The following is a 19049-nucleotide window of genomic DNA, read 5'->3' on the forward strand; positions in this document are numbered from 1 at the left end:
CCTTGGCCCCCTCTCTGCCTCCGATGCAGAGCCCACATCCGAGTTTTCCCCAGCCCCCAGGACTAGCCCAGGTTCCTCCCCAACCTCCTCACTGTCTGACTCTGCTGCCAGCTCTGCTGGCTGCCAACGGGCCACAACATAGAGGACATCCAAGGTCCCTTCCAACTCTGTTAAGTTTACATTTGGAGCACATGCAGCAATATGGCTGCATTGATTAGGTTTGCCTGTTTGCAGAACATCTGCCTTGGGGTGGGGGGACATCCCATTTGTCAGAAAGTGATCAGATGGGCTTTCTCCCTCCTCTTTTCTTGACTCTTTCAGGGCTCTTTATCACCCCAGCTTATCTATGCAGTTGGGCATCTTCCCCAATGAAGCCCTGGGCATCAATCACCCATCACTACAATTAACTGCGCTTCCAGGAGTCATCAAGAGCTCTGAGCAATTCATGTAAATAAAGATGTGCTGAGAATCTGGCAAATGCCAAGAGAGGAGCTGACAAACACTTTAGACAGCTGTAAATTAGGGGCACCACACTTAAGCAATATTGATCAACGGGATAATCGAAGCCTGTGGATGTTGCACATCATCCACAGATACATACATCAGTATGATAGGGGTGCTGTATAGCAGCAGTGTATATATTTACTCCATTCCGCCCTTCTATCAAAAATACGAAGGATTTTTGTATGAGTGTAACCTTGTTGCTGGTATCCTTACGATTTATATTGATATTGTTTCCTGATTGCTTATCTGTACCTTATGACTATTATTAAGTGGTGTACATTATGATTCTTGATGAACGTATCATTTATTTTATGTACACTGAGAGCATATGCACCAAGACAAATTCCTTGTGTGTCCAATCACACTTGGCCAATAAAAATTCTATTCTATTCTACTCTATTTGGAAAGGGAAATAAAACAGCTACATACTCAGCATTTTCCTGTTTTGATGAGAGGGGTGTTGCATCCTTCCAAAAAATATATATATATCAGTTCCAGCAAATTAATTGCAGTATAGGGCAGGGGTGAAACCCAGCAGGTTCTGACAGGTTCTGGAGAACCGGTAGCAGAAATTTTGAGCAGTTCAGAGAACCGGTAGTGGAAATTTTGAGTAGTTCAGAGAACCAGCATATGCCACCTCTGGTTGGTCCCAGAGTGGGGTGGGAATGGAGATTTTGCAATATCATTCCCCTAGAGTGGGGTGGGAATGGAGATTTGGTAGTATCCTTCCCCTGCCATGCCCACCAAGCCACGCCCACCAAGCCACACAACGCCCACCAAGCCATGCCCATAGAATCGGTAGTAAAAACATTTGGATTTCACCGCTGGTATAGGGGCAGGGAGAAGGTGACTTGCAACATGGGATTCTTGGAATGGGAAGAACCACTTAACCTATGGATGGGCTAATGTTTGAATTTACTCCAGCAGAACAGAGCTTGTGACCCTATGGGAGACTTCCCACATCTATTCCATTTGTCTCCTCTGTTCTTTAACTTGTGCAAAAAGCACAGGCTCAGATGTTGCAGTATTATTGGCAAAATTATTGGTGGATTGCTGGCGCTCGTCTCTTAAATCAGAAATGAAGACGATAATCTGTTGCTATTATGCTTTATCGAATGGCGAGAATAGATCAGAATGGTTAACAACTATAGTCATTGGTTATTAGAGAGAAGGGGAACAAGAAATAGGCAGCGTGTTCTATCTGGCCTTGTGCTATTTATAGCTGTTGTCCATTAGGGCTCTCATGAGTGCAATTCCTAGCCATGAGTGTGTAGCCCTATAAGTTTCATTCAAGCAATAAGAACTGAGATCAGCCCTAAATCATGATGGTAGGAAAAACAAAGCAAAGCAAAGCAAAGTAAAGCAAAAAAAAAAAAAACCAGGAAGGGAGGAGAAAATAGAGCGGTCAGCAGTCAGTGGCATTGGAACTAGGAACTAGGATAAATGCATCTCAACCCCTTTTAAATAGAAGTGTCTAATTACTACACTAATAGTATTGATACTAATAGTTAGAACTTCAAGCTTACTTGCTAAGAGTTGTTATGATTGCACTGCACTCGTGTCGGGAGCACCGGGTTGAAAGGATTAGTCGTTGACATCACTGTTGCCCGGGGAACATCCATTTGGGGGTGGGGGGTTCCTTTCATGAGCCATGGTGGCATTGTAGTTAGAGTGCAGCACTGCAGGCTACTTCTGCTGACTGCCAGCTGCCTGCAATTTGGCAGTTCGAATCTCACCAGGCTCAAGGTTGACTCAGCCTTCCATTCTCCTGAGGTGGGTAAAATGAGGGTCAAATTGTTGGGGACAATATGCTGACTCTGTAAACTGCTTAGAGAGGGCCGTAAAGCACTGTAAAGCGGTATATAAGTCTAAGTGCTATTGCTATTGCTACTACCGTATTTTTCGGAGTATAAGACAAATCTTTTCCCCCCAAAAAAGAGGGTGAAAATCTGGGTGCGTCTTATACTCCAAATGTAGCCTCGCCCAACTTCTCAAAGGGAGGTTTCAGAGGCTGAAAAAAGCATCATAAATGAAGCTTCAGAAAAGAAGCCCCCAAAGAGAGCTTCAGAGACTTTTTTTTCTGAAGCTGTTTCGGAGGCTTTCAGAGGCAGGAAAAAAAGTTTTTTCTGAAACAGAGTTTCAGAAGTTTCAAAGGCAGGGGAAAAAAAAAAAAAAGCAAGGCCCAGAGCTCACAACCAAGGAACCTGTTGCTAAAATTCACCTCTGGGAACAGCTGATTGGGGGTATTCTGGGAGGCCGATCCACCCACCAATCAACTTTTTTCTTAGTTTTCTCCCCAAAAACTAAGGTGCGTCTTATACTCCGAAAAATACGGTACATCACACAGCCACTATAGTAGACAGGTTATGCCTCTGCTTGGACCAAAGATCAACCAACTGGTGCTTTTAAACAACACCATTGGAAAAGAACTACCCAACAGGGTGAATTTAATTTAAGATAATGCTTAGTAAGTACGACTTGAAAGAAGGGGCTATGCATAACCAATAGGATAATGGCCTTTAGTCATGGGTAAGCAAGTTCTGATGTAACATTAGGCAGAAAAACTATCTAAGCTAACATCAGTTGGATATAGTGGAAGACATCGCTAAAGGAAGTGGTGAGCTCTTTTTTGGTGGTCCAAATCTGTCTTTAATTTGGTTCACTACTGTTATCACCAAAGGTTAAGTGAAGTTTGGCCAAACGTATAGTAGAGTTCTAATTCCAGTTTCTTCAGTTAGAATTGAAGAAGCTTCTTGCATGAGAAATGAAATGTTTTGAGGAGATGGGGGGAACCCAAGAAATTCTACCTGCCTTTTGGAAAAGCACCTTTGGGTCCACCTGCAGCAGTCAGGCAAGACTGTCTTCCTTGTAAAACCAATTAACCAAGAGCCGAGGTGGCGCAGTGGTTAGAGTGCTGTACTGCAGCTACTTCAGCTGACTGCTAGTTCAGCAGATCAGCGGATCAAATCTCACCAGCTCAAGGTTGACTCAGTCTTCCATCCTTCTGAGGTGGGTAAAATGAGGACCCAGATTGTTGGGGGCAATATGCTATTTAGTATACTGTCGATTGTTGTAAGCTGCCCAGAGTCCCCGGAGAGTGGGTGGCATAGAAATATGATTAATAATAATAATAATAATAATAATAATAATAATAATAATAATAATAAACATTTGCTTGACTGGTTTGACTGGCAGAGGAGAGCAACCAGGATGATTAGGGGACTGGAGACTAAAACATAGGATGAACAGTTGCAGGAACTGCGCATGGCTAGTCTAGTGAAGAGAAGGACCAGGGGAGACATGATAGCAGTCATCCAATACTTGAGGGGCTGCCACAGAGAGGAGGGGGTCAAGCTATTTTCCAAAGCACCCGAAGGCCAGACAAGGAATAAAGGATGGAAACTGATCAAGGAGAGATTCAACCTAGAAATAAGGAGAAATTTTCTGACAGTGAGAACAATCAACCCATGGAACAGAAGTTGCCTTCAGAAGTTGTGGGAGCTTCATCATTGGAGGCTTTCAAGGGGAGATTGGACTGCCATTTGTTGGGGATGATGTAGGGTCTCCTGCTTGGGCGGAGGGTTGGACTAGATGACCTACAAGGTCCCTTCCAACTCTGTTAATCTATATCTTCTCTGGCTGCCTGACTTGAAAAAAAAAATCCCTTTGGGAAGAGTTCTGTCTTTAATGCTTTTCCTTTGGACTGAATTAAAGCATGGTGAGCTTGTAAGACTACTGGAGAGATATTTGCAGATTGCTGGGGAGACGATTGCACAAAGAGCAGCAATGCACAAAAACATATAATATACCCTTGACACTGTAGAGCAAGAGCTTAGGAACAGTAAGAACTCCACACTCAGACCACCCTAATTGCAGTGGGGGAATGGTCTCAATTAAGAAAACAATTTAAGAGGCCATTTCTTTTTCTTCGGATTGAATAAGAATTGAAAAAACATGAGAAAAAAAAAAAGGCAGACAAGGAATAATGGAAGGAAACTGAACAAGGAGAGATTCAACCTGGAAATAAGGAGAAATTTTCTGACAGGGAGAACAGTCAACCAATGGAACAGAAGTTGTCTTCAGAAGTTGTGGGCCATCACTGGAGGCTTTCAAGGGGAGATTGAACTGCCCTCTGTCAGAAATAGCATAGGGTCTCCTGCTTGGGTGAGTGGTGGTGCTGTTGGACTAGATGAGGTTCCTTCCAACTCTGTTAATCTGTAATCTGGTAATAGATTTGCACCTCTGTTAATCTGTAATCTGCTAATAGATTTGCACCAAACAGAACAATGTTAGATCTGTATTATTGACTCTGACTAGATGAGACGGATCCTGTGCACTAAGGGCTACGAGTGAACGCATATGCCAGTGATGGGAACTACAAGTATATTGATTTGCCACTTTCTTATCCATCAGCTTTGAGAAAACACTAAGTTGCCTGTACAGAGAAGTTTCATTCACCCTAAGATCTGTGGTGCAACTGAAGTGTAAACAGAACTTCTTTCCCCTAGAAGTGAAAAACACAGGTAGTCCTCAAGCTATGACCACAATTGAACCCCAAATTTATGTTGCTAAGTGGAACGTTTGTTAAGCAGGTTTGCCCAATTTTACGACTTTTCTTGCGGCAGCTGTTAAGTGCATCATTTTGCATTTGTTAAGTTAGTAACATGGGTTGCTAAGTGAATCTGGATTCTCCAATGACTTGGTTTGTCAGAAGGTCGCAAAAGTGGATTGCACTGTCAGGGTTCCGACGGATGCCCTAATTAATTCATGAGCCTCGAGCCAAGTTTCAAAAGAAATCCAGTTATTTATTAGGAGCAACATGTTGCCATGAATCCAAGTGGACTCAGCTCTGCCCCACGTAATTTACAGCTCCACTATGACCCTGTTTACCTCCTTCTCCCTGGGTGTGTCATAAATCACATTCTCCAATGGAGCACTTTCGTGGGTTGTAGAAAACACGCCTCTCCGGCTGGCTCTGGTAACCTGGTATACAATCTGGAGAAAGGTATTTGTGGAATGTGTTTCTGGTTGTGGCAGCCGAACTGCTCGTCAGTTCTCCCCCCTCCTGCCTATGGCAACTTGAGAGCAGGCCTGGAATGCTTTACAAGTTGACACACATGACCCCAGGTTATTGCAACAGTCATAAATAGGAACCAGTTGCCAAGCATCTGACTTTTGATCACGTGACCACGGGGATGCTGCAACGGTCATAGTATGTGTGAAAAATGGTTGTAGGTCACTTTTTTTTTAGTGCTGTTGTAACTCTGAACGGTCACTGTTGTAAGTCAAGGACTACCTCTACATTTCTTGCATTGTCCTTGGCTATATCCAAGCTTTCTGAAGCAACAAAATGTAGCTTTTTCATCTCCGAGAAGTGATCTGGCTAAGCATTAAATAAAATTAAAAAAAAAAACAGTTTTGAAAGCAGGCTGGTGCTCTCAATTGCTGTTTTTCCACAGAACGAAAGCGATCTCTCTCAGAGTGTCACCCATCAAATCATATAATTGTCATAGAGGCTGCCAGCTCTGGATCAAGATTGTCAATGCACATCATTTTCAGAAAGAAGATATTTCATTCTCTTCCCTTTATTATTGGCAAACCTTGAAAAGGATTTGGAATCAGAAGTGGCTGTTCATTATCTGAACAAGAGAGAGCCTGGAATGATGTTTGCAGTGCAGTGTAATGATGTTTAAAATGAGACAGTAAATAAGAACTAGGGATGTACGTAAACTTCCTAGTGAGGGATCGGAGTTACTGAAGTCTCACTATTTTGTATTGGTTCTAACAGCCACTTCAGAGAAGTCTTTTAACCAGTTGGTTCTAGTGGTTAAGGCACCGGGCTAAAAAAATGGGGAGACCATGAGTTCTAGTCCCGCCTTAGCCATGAAAGCCAGCTATGTGACTTTGAGCCAATCACCGGGAGATGGTGAGTTCTAGTTCTGCCTTAGCCATGAAAGCTGATGGATAACTTTGGGCCAAGTCACTATATTTCATCCCAATCCACATCACATAGCAGTTGTGGGAAAATTAGGAGGTAGAAGGTGTGTTGGATATGTTTGCTGCCTTGAATTATTTGTAAAATAATTGTGTGTGTGTATGTGTGTGTAGTTAAAGCCTTCCCTAACAGTGAAAACTGTCACACAAGTATTTAAATGGGGGGGGGGATATTATTTGTTTGTTTGTTTGTCAAACATGTACAAGATGACAAGTATAGGTAGTGTTGTGGCCCGCCAGCGGCCTGTGCGGATTGTGGCTGATCCCGACGATGAGGAGGCTGGTGTGGTGTCGCACCAGCAGCCTGTGCTCGAGTCAGACAGCGAGGAGGCTGAAGAGGATGTGGTGACAGAGGCAGAGACTCAGCCAGGGCCTTCAGAACCTCCAGAAGCTCCTTCAAGTGAAGAAAGTGAAGTGGAGGAGCTTCTTCTCAATGCTCGAGCACGCAGGGCTGCCAAAAGGCAGGAGTGGCTACTCAGGAGGAGGTCTCCTCGAGACTAAGGCCTGGGGTTAATTGGCCACTCCCTTAGCCTATTTAAGTTCGCACACAGATAGCAAATGTTGCTGGAAACAATGTTTGGTCCTACGCAGAGCATTTTGAGAGTGAGTTTTTTTGTTACAACTTGGTTTCTGGGCTGATTGCCAACCCTTGTCGGACTTTGTTTAATCTCTATAATTCATAGCAGGCTGATAAGGACATTTGTCGTTAAAGCCTACATTTTGAAAGGGGTCTGTTTGTATTAAATGGAGTTTTTGGAGCTCTGAGTGTGTGCTACACTTCTTGGGACCCGTAGCTGGGGCAGAACAGGTATGAACATAAACATAAACAAGTAAATACAAATAAATGGGGACAGTATTCAGGGACGGTAGGCACGCTGGTGCGCTTATGCACGCCCCCTTTACAGAACTCTTAAGAAGGGAGTGAGGTCCACGGTAAACAGTTTGAAGTTGAAGTTGTGAGGGTTTGAGGCTGTAACAACGGAGTCGGGTAGAGCATTCCAGGCATTAATTGCTGAAATCATATTTCCTACAATCAAGTTTGAAGCAATTTACCTTGAGTTTGTATTGTATAGTACACAGGCAAACATTGATTGTTTGCCTGTGTACTATTGTGGCTAAAACAGAAGAAGTCGTTGATAGGCAAGATGTTGCAGCAGACAATTTTGTGTACTATGCTTAAATTGGACTGCAGGCGGCACAATTCCAGATTGTCCAAACTCAAAATTTTAAGCCTGGTGGCATAGGGAATTCTATTGTGAGTAGAGGAGTGGAGTACTCTTCTCGTAAAATACCTCTGGACCTGCTCAATCAATGTCCGAAATACAGTGTGGATTCCAGATGGACGAGCTGTATTCAAGAATTGGTCTGGCAAAGGTTTTGTATGCCTCAGCAGTACAATATTAACAGAGAAGAAACTTTGCAAAATTAGGTTAACAACTCTTAGCGCCTTTTTTGGAAATGCTGTTACAGTGAGCTTTGGGGCACAAATTACGATTTGTGCCATTTGAAATCTGACACCCTAGTTTTAAGAATGCCCATGGAAGAAAGGAAATAAAAAGAACACAAACAAAAACTTTAGCAAGCGGAAAAATGGATTTTCTGCTGTGATGACAATTACCCATTTTTCTTATCATTGTTTTTTATGATGGCTTTATGAGGGCTATTTTGTTTCCATTTCAACTCTGCTTCAGAGATTGCATTTCTTGAAAGATGGACCCATTCCTTTAAAACTTGCAGTTACTTTTCTTTTTGCGAAGTTTAAGGAGGGGGGAAAATGATGAACATTCAAAAATGTCATTCTGCCCTGTAGGAGGAATTGATATTTGTTCATTCTTATCCAAAAGGATGAATTTCTCACATTGATGATATCTGGATAAATTAGACGTCAACATTCTCAGTCATGTTAGGGATGACTAGATTGGTTGAGCATTGTATAGCAATGACTTTGAAGGGTACCAGGTAGAAGAAGGACCTGTTTCTACATGTAAGAAAGACCAAGTCACAATCATTATTTCCAGTCCATATAAGAGCAGTCATGATAAGACAAAACAAAAGACTTACTTGGCATAGTTGCAAATAAAAGGGAAAGTGGGAAAGAGCAGAATGCCTCATATTAACCAGCACCTGGATTGAAGGTGCCCTACCTTTTAAGATCACTCCCCCAGCCAGTCCAGCTGATATGAAAGGGCAGCTATAAAAGCTCTTCAGCACAGTGGTTGTGTGTGGTGTGATTGTGGTAGAGCAGTTGGCATTGAAGCAGGGGTGGGGCTGCTGGGAGTTTGCACGGGTTCGGGAGAACCTCTAGCTAAGATTCTGTGCAGTACGGAGAACCCCCAAATCCCACTCCTGGCTGGCCCCGCCCACCTCTCCCCGCCCAGGAGTCCCCACGTGGCCCGTTTTTGAGGCAGGTAAGTGCAGGGTGTGCACGGAGGTTCAGGGAGGGCGAAAAACGGGCCTACTGGAAGTTCGGGAAGGGGGCCCGTTTCTGGCCTCCAGAGGGCCTCCGGAGCCTGGGGAGGCTGTTTTTGCCCTCCTGGAGGCTCAAGGAACATCTCCGGAGCCCAGGGAGGACAAAAATGCCCCTCCCACTGTGGTGCAGGAGACTGACTAGGCCACACCCACCCAGCAACTGGGCAGAGAACCCCTTGCTAAAATTTTTGAGGCCCACCCCTGTATCGAAGGATTCTGGGAGTGAGAAGGACTGTGGGTTTTGCTTATTTTATATAGGAACTGGAAGTAAACTGAAGTTAAGCAGAACTGTTTAGTTTACTCATGATAGTAAGGAGTAGCAGTAGACCTATGAGGGGATGTGATAACAAACTGGGAGTGTCTATGGAGATTCTCAATCATCTAGGTCATGGTTGTTCCAAAGGTGCTTTTTCAAAAGACACCTGGGCTTTCTGGATTTTCTTTGAAGACGTTTCGTTTCTCATCCAAGAAGCTTCTTCACTCTGAGTGGATGGTGGGGAATAGAAGGATTTATACTCCTTGACCAGCTGTCTGCAAGGAGTATAAATCCTTCCATTCCCCACCATCCAGTCAGAGCTGAAGAAGCTTCTTGGATGAGAAGCGAAACGTCTTCAAGGAAAAACAAGAAAGACCAGTTGCCTCTTGAAAAAACACCTTTTGGGATAACAAACTGGGACCACTACCCAAAGGTCTGTTAGTGTGGGAGTTGGCTAAAGGCCAGGGAGGGTGGAGTGGGCCCTCTGGGGTATTGGAGGCCACTGAATTGAGTATCGACCAAAGGACCTTGTGACACAAAGTAAAAAACATCTGGGAAACCCCTGATATCCTGAGCACATCAGTTTGTTCTGGCTCTCAGAACCAGTGAGCAACACAAGCAATTGAGGCTTTTTAATGCGCATTTCTTGACAGACACTTACATAAAGCCTTCTGTGCCTTTTTTTTTCATGGTGTATTACATTGTGCTTTCAATTTGAATTATTGCTACTTATTGTCTTATTTTTGTTTTTACAAAATTAGAAAAACAAAGCAAGCATGTACTTAAGATACTGCTATTAGCATTATACTAGATAAGCAGAGGGGAAAAAATACACAGAGTATGACAGGGCAAACCACTTGTATATAAACAAAGAGGAAACCCAACTCCCTTTTGGGACTGATGATGTTACCTAGTAGGGTAATAAAATGTCTGCAAGACAACAGCCAAGCTCAGACAACCCCAAGGACCCCATGCGTTACAAATATCCTCTTCTATTGGCATAACAAGTATGTTTTCTTTCTTTAGGTGACCGTCCTTATGTCGTACTGACGGCACGGGTTCACCCTGGTGAGAGCAATTCCAGTTGGGTTATGAAGGGGACTCTGGAGTTCCTGCTCAGTAATGATCCACTTGCTGATCTCCTGCGGCAATGCTTCATCTTCAAGATTATTCCCATGCTGAATCCAGATGGAGTCATCAATGGCCAGTGAGTTATTTTATTTCAATATTTATTGTAGTTTTCTACTACGGTAATGATTTAGGGAGCCTCGTGGCTCATGTGGTTAAGACGCTGGATTGGAGGTTAGCAATCCCAATGTCAGGCTTACAAGTAACACCCCCAACGAAAGAAAACTCTGAGGCCAGAAGTTGCTCAAAGTTCCATTTTATTAGAGGTCATATTGGCACATCTGAGAAAATCCGAATCTGAAAGCTTCCAGGTTTTCCTCACCCAAAAGAAAATCCAAGTCCCTGCCCAACACCCACATGTCGATCACATGGTCCAATCCAAGCACCCTCCCAACTGGAGATGCCTCCCAGTTCCAGCTGTCCAGATGCAGGGCAAGATGGCCTTGACTTTCTGAGAAAGGAATGTTATTATGACTATACATCACCCTGGCTCCATAGAATCCCCCCTCCCAGTTTCCCACAGTAGTAAATGTGGCAGGCCTGAAGGCCCAATGAAAAAGATGGCTTCCAGGCCTGACACCCACATTTGAGATCTGAGTGCTGCTGTGGGGGAGGGTGAGCTCCTGTCCTTTGCTCCAGCTTCTGCCAGGGACATGAAAGGACCCCCCCTCCCAATGGATGTCTCCTGGGCAACAGTGATGTCACCAACTAATCCTTTCAACCCAGTGCTCCCTACATGAGTGCAATGCAATAATAATGACTCTTAGGAAAATATGGTTTGGTGCGCTATTGGAGTATGGCTAATGTTGCTACTTTAAACTGCGAATTCCAATTTCAACACTCATCAATTGAGCATTAGAGTGGGATCTATCAAAAGGTAGATAGCAATACCTCGAGAATCTCATAGGGTTTCTAATATTGAGATGATATCTGGCTAAGAAAACCAGGATGTTACCTATTTGGTTTCATATGAATGGGGATATAAGGCAGTGGTGGGTTTCAAATTTTTTTTTACTACTGGTTCTATGGGTGTGGCTTGGTGGGTGTGGCATGGCTTGGTGGGCATGGCTTGGTAGGCGTGGCAGGGGAACGATACTGTAAAATATCCATTTCCTCCCAATCAGCTGGGACTTCAGAGGCAGAGAATAGATGGGGGCAGGGCCAGCCAGTAGTTCTCCAAACTACTCAAAATTTCTGCTACTGGTTCTCCAGAACTGGTCAGAACCTGCTGAAACCCACCTCTGATATAAGGTCCGGCCTCTTCTCCTCGTTCAAGAAAGTAAAGACCCTTGAAACTTTTGCATTTCAAAAGGAACCTTTTATTGAACTGGAGTGATAGCAAGACAAGAGAAAAACAGACTCTGAATTCCCTCAGGCAATACAGTTAGGATAAAGGAATTAGAAACCCCTCCCTTCAGTTCAATGTGGATTCAGCCAATCCACAGGTGTGGAGATATTATTGTAATGGCCCTCCTGAGAACTTGATAAGGGAACTTTCTCAGGGTCATCCTCTGCTGGCTTTCGAAGTGATTCAACCCACATGGCCCTCCCTCCCCTTACATTCCTCAAAAGGTGAGAAAATCTCAGGGTGTCTAGGCGCCAGGATAAAGGTTATAAGTCAATAGGGTACAAGCTGTGAAGGATATAGGGAAGAAAATAATAAACTAAATAATGTATCTGGGGTCCCCCCTTCCCTTGAAGAATGGCAACATCCCGATAGGGGTTTGACAAGGGATGTCTTTGAAAGAGATAGTCCAACACTGTCAAACTAGTTATTAAGTCTGCATTACTATTAGTCTTCTCATCGTTCCTATTACCCATCTCCTCCCACTTACGACTGTATGACTGTAACCTTGTTGCTGGTATTCTTAAGATTTATATTGACTGTTTCCCTATGACTATTAAGTGTTGTACCTTATGATTCTTGACGAATGTATCTTTTCTTTTTATGTATACCGAGAACATATGCACCAAAGACAAATTCCTTGTGTGTCCAATCACACTTGGCCAATAAAGAATTCTATTCTATTCTATTCTATTCTATTCTATTCTATTCTATTCTATTCTATTCTATTCTATTCTATTCTATTCTATTCTATTCTATTTTCCACACATGAAAATAAATAAATAAATTTTAAAAATGTGCGATGTAGAGAAGGGGAACCAATTCATGAGATCACAAGTGAGAAGGGATGAGATGAGGCAATATAACATGGAGAGAGAGAGAGGGAGGGAGGGAGAGAAAGAGAGAGAGAGAGAGAGGGAAAGAGAAAGAGAAAGAGAAAGCACATGCTCAGGGAAAGAGCTGCCTGCTGTTAGTGGGAATGATGTGCAGAGATGTGCAGGCTGACTGGGCATCACAAATCACTTCTTCTAATAGGATGCTTGAGAGGTGATTGCCAAGAGGATTGAGTTATAATGAGGCTATTAAGATGCCTCCCCCCCAACTACAGTCCACTGAGAATTGTGCATGTAATGCTGACACCAGTAGGAAATAGGAAATGGAAATCTGTGAATGGGTGTATAACGACCTGTTAGGGAACCCAAGAAAGGAATTTTATTTCAGACGGTTGCTTTCCCTTGGATTTGCTCTGGTACAGTATATGAATAACACTTAGCTCTTGGTGATACCCATGCTCACCTTCAAGGAAACAAGGGTGGGTGACTCGGCATGCTTTTGCCAGATCTCCTAATGAGTGGATATCTGCTTTTCTATCTCTGGAAATATCTACCTATTGACATCACATCAATTAAAAACCAAAATCTGTGAACAGCAGCTGGCAGTCAAACACCACAATCCCTAATCTCTACCCGCTACTCTTCGGTGTCACACCAAACAGCACCAATTCGATGGGAGCAATACAGGAATCATCAGCCATGCTACCACCTGTCACTCACATCCGTTTATCAACGCCTGGCACTCCACAAGAAATTCCATCAATAGACCTACAACCAGCCTACGAACCCCTCAAAATTCAAATCAACCGCACAGCCAACCAGTGACAGCACCGACCCTTAACCAACTCACGCAATCCCCCCAACCAGCACTTCACTTCCCAATGACCCTCACCTGACATGACCTCCCCATCACGAGACCCCCACTTGACGTGGCCCACACCTGACCCATCACAAGACCCATCACAAGTCTCTCATTTGATGTGACCCTCACCTGATGTGACCTCCCCATCACAAGACACCCCCACTTGACATGACCCATACCTGACCCTTCACCAGACCCATCACAAGTCTCTCATTTGACGTGATCCTCACTTGATGTGACCTCCCCATCACAAGACCTACTGACCACATGAAGCCCTTATAAGCAGAAGAACATCGACACTGACATCCCCCTAAAGTCCACTGAAGATGTTACCTAACCTGGTAATGAAATGTTGAGAAACCAACCCACAAGCCCAGAGAACAAACCTCCACCCTCAATATCTGCCTATCCCAGGACCTTGGGAAGGACTCGCTAGGTGGATGAAAATGCCAAGTCTGGTCTAAACATCTGGCTGACTGTGCGATCAATCATCATAATTTGATGCAATTCCCCAGAAAAAATTAGTAAAGAAAATATCTATTTGATTATACATGTAATAACAGCTGCAAGGATTGTTTATGCACAAAATTGGAAAGCAGAGAAAATACCTTTGGAAGGAGAAGTAATTTTAAAAAATTTAGATTGTGCAGAAATGAATAGATTAACTTTGGTGATTAAAGAAAGAGAGGATTCAGAATACTTTAAGATATGGAATCAATTTTACCATTGGTTAGAAAAGAGATACAAATAAGTAAATTAATAGTTATGTATAAAATTGCTACCATTAGAATATTGTGTTAGTGATGAATTGTTGTAATGGATTTGGCGAGAATGAAGATAGAAGAAACATCAAAAAGGAGAACTTTTGGAGACAACACCGAAATGTCACATGGAAGGAATGACTGATCTATAAAATGTTTATTTGTCTAAAAAATAAAAAAAAACCTTTATAATAATAATAATAATAATAATAATAATAATAATAATAATAATAATAATAATAATAATTTGATGCAATTCACTGGCATTCAAAAAATCAGTCCCTTTTACAGAGCCTTTATCTTATAATGGTCGTGTATGGTTGGAATCCAGGAATAGGCACCACTTATCCATTCGAGGGTTCTCCAAGCTTGCATTTACTGTATAAAGACTGTTCACTGATTAATCCATTTTATGGTAAATTAATTGCCTACCTTTTAACCAATTAATCAGTTATTTGGCAAATTAACATAAATGTTACAGCAATTCAGTCAGAGTGGCAGTGCACGTGTTATTTAATGTATTTAATGAAGACAGTGCTTTGTATTGACTGATTAACCTGGGAAAATATAATCGTTAGTGGTTTGGTAAATTATCTTAAAATTCATTGCCTGAGTCAGGAAAGGTTGATTCTTTACATAATGACCTCGGTGTTAAAGATGGTTATTATAAGGGAAGAAATCTTGAATAATAGCTAGTTGAGATAACAATGTTTTTTTTAAAGAAAAAATATTAGCTACGTTCCTTAAATCAGGCTACTTTATTAAGGCTGAAGTTTTATTTGAGATAAAGCTTCTTTAAAGTCATGGGAAAGTGCATGTGAGTAAATACGCATAAAGCAGCATAATCTTTCTGATTTCCACAGGCTAAAAAAGCTTCTGCAACACCCACATTCTTTTATCTAGGATCAATGTCAAAAACTTCTCCCTTGATGTGCTGTCAAACATTTACTCTGGAACGGTCCTACACTGAATTTAAAGCAAGATAATGATTGAGTTTTTCCTTCTTTTTACTAAAATGTAAGTTAAAAAAAGAGATTACCCTCTAATTGGTTATCTGCAATTAAAAGTTTTTTTTTTTTAAATAAAACTTTGCATTGTGTAAAATGACATGCTGTGATATGGCAGAGTGCCTTTCCTGAGCAATCTTGACACACACTTAAAAAAGAAAAGTCCTACTGAATTCAGGGAGATTTTAGAACTTCTGAAGACTCACAAGTTGGCAGAACCTAGCCCAGTGATGGCTAACCTTTTTGCCATCGTGTGCCAGGAGTGGGGGAAGGGTGCGCGTGCCCACACCGATAATTCTATGCGCCCCGCCCCCGCATGTGACGGCCCGGTGGGACCCGAAGGCCCATTTTTTGTTCTCCCCAGGCTCCAGAGCCTTTCTAGGAACCTGGGGAGGGCGAAAACGGCCTTTCCCACCCCCCCAAATGCCCTCCAGAGACCAAAAACGGCCTGTTTGCCAACTTCTAGTGGAACCAGAAGGCCCGTTTTTTGCTCTCCCCAGACTCCTAGGAAGACTCTGGAGCCTGAGGAGAGAGAAAAACAGGCCTTACCCACCACTCCTTGAGGCCCTCCGGAGGCAGGAAACAGCCTGTTTCTCTACTTCTGATGGGCCCAGAAGGCCTGAAAATCAGCTGGTTAGCATGTGCATGCGGACTGGAGCTGAGCTCGCATGCCCATCGATATGGCTATGCGTGCCACTGTGGCACACATGCCATAGGTTCGCCATCACGGACCTAGCCAATTCTGGTTGATTGCAAAATGCTAAATTTAGTAGGGCTTGGTTAATAAGTGGATGGAAGACCAATAGAAGAGAATATCTCTAACTCAGAGTTGAACTGTAGGATCCTTGGTGGTCTCTGAGTTTGGTTGCTTTCTTGCAGACATTTCTTTACCTGACTAGGTAACCTCATCAATGATAGGAAGTATGGAGTTTATGCCTTGTTTATATACAGTAGTTTGCCCTGCCAGTGTTGATGGAGATGTGGTTTGCCTTTGATAGTTCCTTTATTAGGGTATTGTTTTCTTCTTGATTGTTGATCTGGTATTAATCCCTGTGTCAGGTTTCGATGTCGTCTCAAATAAAATAAATTGCATTTCCAAACAGACAGTCTTTGAAGAAATCTTTCATTTTATTAAGCACGACAACCTGCCGCCGATCGTAGTGTAGGCAACTCTGACTTCCTGAACCCAAACCTTCCCTTTCTGTTCCCCAATTCTCTGCATCTCGTTGGCCCTCTTCCAAATCACTCTCCCCATATCTACTACTTAAGCTCCCAGGAATGTCCCCCCTCCCATCTCATCTCCTAGGGGATATTATCTTCAGGGAAAATAAGTAGGTGAGAAGACAAGCGTCCTCTTGCCAGCTGCCCCCTCTTCTCCTTCTTATGTCAGCACTAGAGTAAATGCAGGTTGAAGTGCTGACATCCTGCTTATCTGGGTATCGAGGGCTGAAGAGGAAGTGTTTGGGTCTTTTTTGTCTCCTTATCTTTTTTAAAAAATTGTTATTTTGAATGGCATGTAAATATGGAGGGAAGGCCACCATAAAAATCTCAGCACTTTAAGGTAGAATGGAAATGGAAAAATCACATGTGACACAAAGAGGTCTACAAAGTCTCCGGGAATTGAATTCATCTCAAAGGGGATCTTTATTGCTTTAGACAAGATGTAGATTTCCCAGATGCATTTATTCTGTCCCGTGGTGGTTTAGCTTAGAGGAAACCTTCTGGAAGATTGAAATGCTGCAGTGGTTCTCATTGTTTTTTTCAGTCCTCTGGGCAACTTCCAAAGCTCACCTCTTGAAAATAGGTCCCCTCAAGAGTAGGAGAGAAGGTGAGAAAGGGGGAAAAAAGGGGAGGAGTGGGGGAGAGGAAGGGGAAGTAGGGGAGGAGTGGAGAGGAGGAGGAAGAAAGTAGAAGAGGAGAGGAGGGAGGGAGGGGAAAGAAAGAAGAAGGAGAAGAAGGTTTGTTGTGAAAAGAGGGAAAAGAGAGGGTAATTACATTCCAAATGTAATTGGAATGTCTTATTTTTATGCTTTCGTTAGAAAAAAATGTGTATATATATGATCAATTATGGATAAGAGAATGTACATTTACAATATGTGTATAAGAAATAAAAATAAAAAACTTTTTTCGAAAACGGGTCCCCATACCAGCACTTACCGTTAAAGTTGATCCCTTTATTTTGCTTAATCTTCTAAGCCCTCAAATAACTACATCTCTAGCGATTTAGATTTCAGTCCATAGACTCGACAATGAGAACAGTAATATGGTGATCAACAGCTGATCTTTAGTTTTGAATCCTGATCGGGGATGGTAATTAATTATTAATTTTAAAACTATGATTCCATCTGAAAAAAAAAGATTAATGTTAACTCTTTGGTGGAAAATGTCCACCAATGTATGATGTTTCACTTAGAATCCAGTAATTGGTAATGTAGGCTATTATCATTTCCCTCCCAAGATGAACATTAGAAATTGTGTTTGTGGCCCTGGAGAGGTTGTTATGTTAGATGTCATTTATTGTTGACAGTGTGGTGTTGGCTACCAGCTTGGTTGGCTTCAAAAAAATGGTTGGAAAAATTCATGTTAACCATGGGGATTGGTGACTCTTCTCCATGGCAGCATCATTGCCTCTGAAGCAATGGTGAAATGCTACCGGTTCACACCGGTTCGGGCAAACTGGTAGTGATAAAAAAAGCTACCGGTTCCTCCAAACCGGTATTTCCGACAATCAGCTGTGCCGCGGGATTTAAAATCGCTAGAAGGCAGGAAATCCTGCTTTCTAGCAAATCTAAATCACGCGGCACAGCTGTTTCCTCCCCTCGCTGTTCTACTTACCTTCCCAAGCCTCCTTTTTCCATGCGAAGCACGCGTTTGGCATGTACTGCGCATGCGTGTGCACAGGGTGCATTTGGTGCACACTGCATATGCGCACACAGGGTGCAGTTGGCGTGGAACATGCATGCTAGCGCACACAGCATGCATTTGGTGTGCACCACGCATGTGCGGCCAGCGAACCGGTAACAAACCAGTTCAGATTTCACCACTGCTCTGAAGGCCATCTTCAGAGCAGTGGGAGCAGCTCTGGGAGACTTGTGGACTTTGTTGTGCATTTGTTGGCCATGGTAAACACCGACTGCTGTACTAGATGAGAAATTTCTTTATGGGCTATTTTTTTCCCCTCTCTTGCTGTTTTGAAGCAACAAGTTTTGAAGGGAGGATTTGGGATCAGTCTGGACTTTTCCAAGCTCTCATGGAGAAGACGTGCTGAATAGATGCTGCTGTGGTCACGGTTTCTTTTCATGTTCTTCTTGATTTGCTGGTTATCATGGTAGCCTTGGAGTTTATTGAGAGCAAAGAGAGGAAATGGGGAAAAGAGATTTTGAGCAGTGCTTTCTCCAATTTCACGACTCTTTGAAGGAGCAAAGGAGTGATGGGAGCTTTGAAACTTTCATATTTCTCCAAAGCATCGATCATACCTTTCTCCTCCATCACATCTTTCATTCTGGGCCGCTGCCTTAATGACAAGAAGGAAATGCATCTCTGGCTTCAGTAGAATTAAATAATGGTTAATACCCTGAGTTGGTTATTAAATCAGTCTTTTTCATGCTCAAGTACTTTACAAAGACCCCTGAAAATTGAAGCAAAATTGCCTTCAGGCAGGCTTGGCTCTTAGTGTCTTTCATGGACACATTCATGCAGTTTCCTTGACATGATACAGAAGTAATTTCTTGGTGTTTCCAGGATATTCTCCCCACCACCACCACTTCCCAGTCTATCCTACAGTCTTGTATGTACCAGATAATTCCTCAATCAAGTATGAACCATATTTGACTCTTTTCAGAGAATGTCAGTGGTTTTTTTTTTTTTTTTTGCTTTTCTGTATCGTTGCA

General features: G+C 42.8%; 1 protein-coding gene across 2 annotated transcripts in view; it reads left to right on the forward strand.

The window, feature by feature from the left end:
- The window catches only part of AGBL1 (AGBL carboxypeptidase 1), a 680934-nt gene that overhangs the window by 168614 nt on the left and 493271 nt on the right, over positions 1–19049 (forward strand). For both annotated transcript variants that reach the window (XR_011601025.1, XM_070953407.1), the window contains exon 18: positions 10250–10430. Coding sequence is in view for 1 of the 2 variants with exons in the window: in XM_070953407.1 (XP_070809508.1) it covers positions 10250–10430 (181 nt within the window). In the remaining variant the exon portion in view is untranslated. The remainder of the gene's footprint in view (positions 1–10249; positions 10431–19049) is intronic.

The sequence above is a fragment of the Pituophis catenifer genome, unplaced genomic scaffold, assembly GCF_029215685.1.
Source record: "Pituophis catenifer annectens isolate HBS135680 unplaced genomic scaffold, rPitCat1.0.hap2 SCAF_14, whole genome shotgun sequence".
Taxonomy (NCBI): domain Eukaryota; kingdom Metazoa; phylum Chordata; class Lepidosauria; order Squamata; family Colubridae; genus Pituophis; species Pituophis catenifer.